This window comes from Sebastes fasciatus, chromosome 12 (assembly GCF_043250625.1).
Source record: "Sebastes fasciatus isolate fSebFas1 chromosome 12, fSebFas1.pri, whole genome shotgun sequence".
Classification (NCBI taxonomy): Eukaryota; Metazoa; Chordata; class Actinopteri; order Perciformes; family Sebastidae; genus Sebastes; species Sebastes fasciatus.
The window spans coordinates 12,571,256-12,576,255 of record NC_133806.1 but is presented as its reverse complement, the minus strand read 5'-3'; the positions used below and the strand labels follow the sequence as shown (position 1 = coordinate 12,576,255).

General features: G+C 39.9%; 1 protein-coding gene across 2 annotated transcripts in view; it reads left to right on the top strand.

The window, feature by feature from the left end:
- The window catches only part of ddx61 (DEAD (Asp-Glu-Ala-Asp) box helicase 61), a 13,437-nt gene extending 9,037 nt beyond the window's left edge, over positions 1 to 4,400 (top strand). The window contains exons 12-14 of one of the 2 annotated variants that reach the window (XR_012596457.1): positions 46 to 273; positions 1,836 to 2,912; positions 2,950 to 4,400. Coding sequence is in view for 1 of the 2 variants with exons in the window: in XM_074654925.1 (XP_074511026.1) it covers positions 46 to 266 (221 nt within the window). In the remaining variant the exon portion in view is untranslated. Of the gene's footprint in view, positions 1 to 45; positions 274 to 1,835 lie in introns of both variants that reach the window. The other variant, XM_074654925.1, reaches the window with a different exon arrangement.
- The last annotated feature ends 600 nt before the right edge of the window (positions 4,401 to 5,000 follow it).

The window sequence follows — 5,000 nt, the reverse complement described above, 5'->3', positions numbered from 1 at the left end:
TTGCTAATGATGCATCATAGCTAAACTATGTCTCTTCTCTTACAGGGCGTTTCGGTCACCTGGGTCTGGCCATCAATCTGATAACTTCAGAAGACCGCTACAACCTGAAGAACATTGAGGATCAACTTGTCACTGACATTAAGCCCATCCCCAGCTGCATCGATAAGAGTCTGTATGTGGCAGAGTTTCACTCTGTTGACCCAGATGCCGATGATGACGACGACGACGACGGCGGAGTCAAACACAAGGAATTGGGAGCAATCTGAGTGAATGGTCAGTTCTTTAAACAGCTCCAAATCAGCCATGACTGAAAACAAACCTTTTTAAGATTATATGTTTTCATAAACCCAGTTATTGTTGGGAACTAGTCAGCTAGAGTAGGGGTTTATCTGCTCTTAACATTTAGTCTACACAGGTCACATTTCAGCTGCCTTTTTAAGTCCATCTGACACCAAAAAGTGTTTAGGGTTGATGGCCAGCCCCGAGTGTGGCTGGAGTTAAGAAGATAGAAAGCTGCCTAATCTGTGGCCAATGATATACTTGACTGGCCAGTTATATGTTGCAAGTCCAGGGGTTGACTGGTTAAAATAGGTGAATAATAGTGAAGATGCATTCAGAGAGAAACTATTAATTTCCCACTGGTTCAAATTGAGTTTTTGTGTATATGAAACAAGGTTATAATAGTTTTGAATTTTCAATTAGTTTTTATTAGGGCTGTCAAAGTTAACGCATTAAGCCAAATTCACGAACACTAATTTCTTTAATGCAATCAATCTTTCAGAGGTTGTTTTAAAGCTAGAGTGAAGATACTGGCATATGAAACTAGAAAACCTGAAGAATCCATTAGTACCAACCATGTCAGACTAGCTGGTTGTGAAAGAGGATAAATAACGCTCCAAACTTAAAATTGATGAGGAAAAACTATAATGGCTGTTTTCGAAGGGGTCCCTTGACCTCTGACCTCAAGATATCGGAATGAAAATGGGTTCTAGGGTACCCACGAGTCTCCCCTTTATACTTTATGATAATCACATGCAGTTTGGGGCAAGTCATAGTCAAGTCAGCACACTGACACACTGACAGCTGTTGTTGCCTTTTAGGCTTGAGTTTGCCATGTTTTAAGTAATGGGTTTCTGGACAATATTTGTCATTGTTTTGTGTTAATTGATTTCCAATAATAAATCTATACTTACATTTGCATAAAGCAAGCATATTTGCCCACTCCAATATTGATAAGAGTATTAAATACTTGACAAATCTCCCTTTTTAAGGTACATTTTGAACAGATAAAATGTGTGATAAATTTGCGATTAATCATGCGATTTGCGAGTTGATGGAAATTCATGCTGTCCTTTTTTTTCAGAAGTGATATATTATAGCTCTAAAACTAAAATGAATTTACATTCATTTTTAGTTTTATTAAAAAGATATAGTTTTTATTTAGTTTCAGTTTACTAAAAATATTTTTCCCTGCTTATTTTAGTTTTAGTTTACTATAGTAACCCTGATATGAATGAGCATTTTGGTGGACATTAAATGAGTACATAGTGTATTCATAACACTCGAAAGTTCTGAGTACTCTAGCTTGAAGGAGGGCAACCTTGCTAATGGATAATATCCTCTTTCATCAAGAAGATTAACTGAAGTTTTACAGGATTTAAAGGTGAAGGGTTAAGGGCTGTTGTCCTCAAGCTGCACAACAGTCAACATAGATTTGCACAGAGCTGATCAGCACACACGGCCAGCTGTCTACTCTGCAGGTTTACTTAAGCAGTGACTCATTCACATGGTTGTTTTCAGAAATCCTAACTCGCCCTTGTTTTTTTTCTTTTCAGGAGAAACACGGCGCCTGGCATTCATCACACAATATTGGCTTCGCATCACACAAAATTCCAAGTGATGATTTCTGTTCCCCATTTTGCCACCAAAATGGTCTATTTTTAGATTTCTTTTCATTTCCAGTTTGAGTTTACAGCAATCTCCAGTTCTGTCTTGTGCATATGTTGGTAAACTGGTATCTTTCCATTACCACTTCAATCAGTTGAACTTTCAACCACACTGCCAGATGGTCATTGTGCATGTGATTTTGGCTATTGCTTAAGTCTGTCGTTGAACTCTGTCACTCTTGACAATAGATGGGACATTGTCATCATTGACTTTCATTGATTTTGCTGTAAGAAAGAAAATGTGAAACCAAAGGTAGACTTAGAGGATAGAGCCCAGTTCACATCCTTGCTGTGCAGATCAACTACATATGGCAGTGTGCACATCCTGCTGACATGCCTTTTGAGCAGATGCTTTAAAGGAAACACGCTTTTTTTTTTAAACAACCTACACTCAGTGGTTACTTTTATTTGATGCACCTGAATTGATAGCCTGAATTTGTCATGGCAACAAGGTGCTGGAAACATTCCTGAGACTGGTTCATGTGGACATGATAGCCTCATGCAGATCTGGTGACTGATGGAGGAGACTCATTGTCAAGTTTGAGATGATGTATCCTGCAAAGAAATAGCCATTAGAAGATTGGTAGACTGTGGCCATAAAGGGATGCACATGGTCAGTACTCAACAAGGCTCTGGCTCAGTTAGTATTAAATGGCCAGAATTGTTCCAAAAAGATATTCTTAAAGTCAATACGCAACTGCCACCAGCCTGAAATGTTGTTTTCATATTGTTTACACCAAATTCTGACTACCATCTGGGCCAGGTGACATTTTTTCCAATCATCTGCTGTGCAGTGTTGGTGAGCCCGTCTCCTCTAGCCTCCGTTTTCTTTGTCTACGAACCTCTGCTGTAACACATGGTTATTTGTTACCGTCGCTTTCCTGTCAGCTTGAACCAGTCTGGCCATTCTCCTCTGACCTCTCTCATTAACAAGGCACTTTGGCTGTCACAGCTGCCACTCATGGGGTATTTTTTTATTTCTTTTTGCCTGTAAACCCAATAGACTTCAGTGAAAATCCCAGGAGATTAGCACCAACAATCATTCCACAGTTAAATTCCCTTAGATCACAGCTCTTCTCTATTCTGACATTTGGTCCATGTCTGCATGCGCTTACACATCGACTAGTTGTTCATTAATGAGCAGGTGTACCTAATAATGTGGCCACTGAGTAGTTATTTTTGTAGCTTTGGCCGTCATTCCAGGTTGGTTCTAAAACATTTTACCCAGCAACTTTATTGCTGACATTTGGGGATGCAGTGGTAAAATAAAGTATTGACTGTACACATATCCATAGTTAAACCAAATTCACATCCTTCAAAAGGGAACCAAAGTTGGAAGAGTTGACAAAGAATTACAAAAGTAAGAATAGAGAAGGCTCCAGAAACCAAAATGACCACTTTGCTCTGAGCGATGTTTAAAAAAGGGCTGCTATGGTGCTCCAGTAGAGCACCTGAAACGGTGTTGCTGATAGTGAACCTCTACTTTTTTTATATTGACGTGTTTACTGCAGAAATAAGATATTTAAAGATGACACTGTAGTGCATTTTGTCAAAGCACAGATCCCATAAGGACAATAAGTCAGTATTTAATTGTGAAATTCCGTTGATCTCTTTAAAGCCATAGCACCAGGCAGCATTTTCTCAGGCCTTGAGGTTATCAGTAATTAACATGAAAGGATGAGTGGCCTTAGTTGACATGATGAAACCGGCCAACTTATTCAGCCATTTTTTAATGTAGATTCTGTGTCCATTCTTCCCTCCAAAGTGCCTTAGTCTAACGTCAAACCTCTACTTTGCCCAGGTTCTCGTTCAAAGTGTGTATTATAGGTAAAATGGCACCCAAACAATTCCTTATTTGTTTGTTTTGAAAGCACAGTTACAGTCTGAAAGGATTTGCAGTTTTCCTGTATTTGTAAGAAATGCATTTGTCTTATGACAAATTGTAAATATGCTGACCAGCTGTCTTGAATATATTACAGCATTGGACTTCTTGACTTCTGCACAATGTCACAAAAGATAATGCATTTCGAATTTAAAACTTTAATACTGTGAAATTTCCAGCTGACTTTTTTTTTTAATTATTGTTTCCTTGTTTGACAATTGCATTACTGCCAAGCACCAGCAGGAAAGGGACCCATGCATGTGCCCTCTTCTAAAGCATCTGAAGTAGTAATTAGCCCTAACTCTCTTCATGTCTGACCCTGGAGTGCCCTTGTTGATGATAGATTTTGGTTCCCCAATTTTTTAGCCTCAGTGCAGGCAACATTTGAATCCTTTCATGACCATTATCTGAGTAGGTTGTAACCTGAGACCATGTTGTCCCATCACTGTATTTTGGAGAAATGATGACTTGATGACCACATGATTTGTTAAGTAGAAAGACAGACAGGCAACAATTTTCTGTTAAATGTGTCAATGCCAGCGCCTGAAACGAATTAAACTCCAACAAACTAACTTCTCCTTTCTGTTTTCTTTTTAAATCTTTGTATACTTAGTGGGTCAATGCTTTTGTAAATGGTGATTTGAATTAGTCTCATACACTGCCAGCCAGGAGCCTGTCTCACAAAGCAAGATACTACTGTAAAATCCACACTTGTACCCTTTTTTTTTTGGTTAAAGGGACTGTTTGTAACTTCTTACACTTATAAATCAATCCGGGTCGGTGTCCCATGCGCGCTCGCGTGTGGCTACGCTGTTTAGACAAGACTCCAACACAAACTACACGGAAGCACCAAAGATATATCTAGTGAAGCCCGTCTTGCAAAACAAGTCGGCCGCGGTCGGAGGACGCGGGGGAGACCGTAGCTTTGGTTTCCAGGGCTAGAGTCTGCTGTACTCTGCTCCTCTGCCTGCCTGCCTGCTTGTTTTCACTCAGCTCGCTCCACCTCACTTGCATGCGCGCACACTACACACTGCAGAAGAGTTAGTTTAGCTCTGAGAATATCTAGTGAATGTACAGTGGACGTTTGTGCAGAAATAAATGCTGCAGCTCCTCCAGACCAACAGAGGCTTCCGTGTCTTGTGAAGTGACGGGGCTCCGCAGCGAGAAACGTT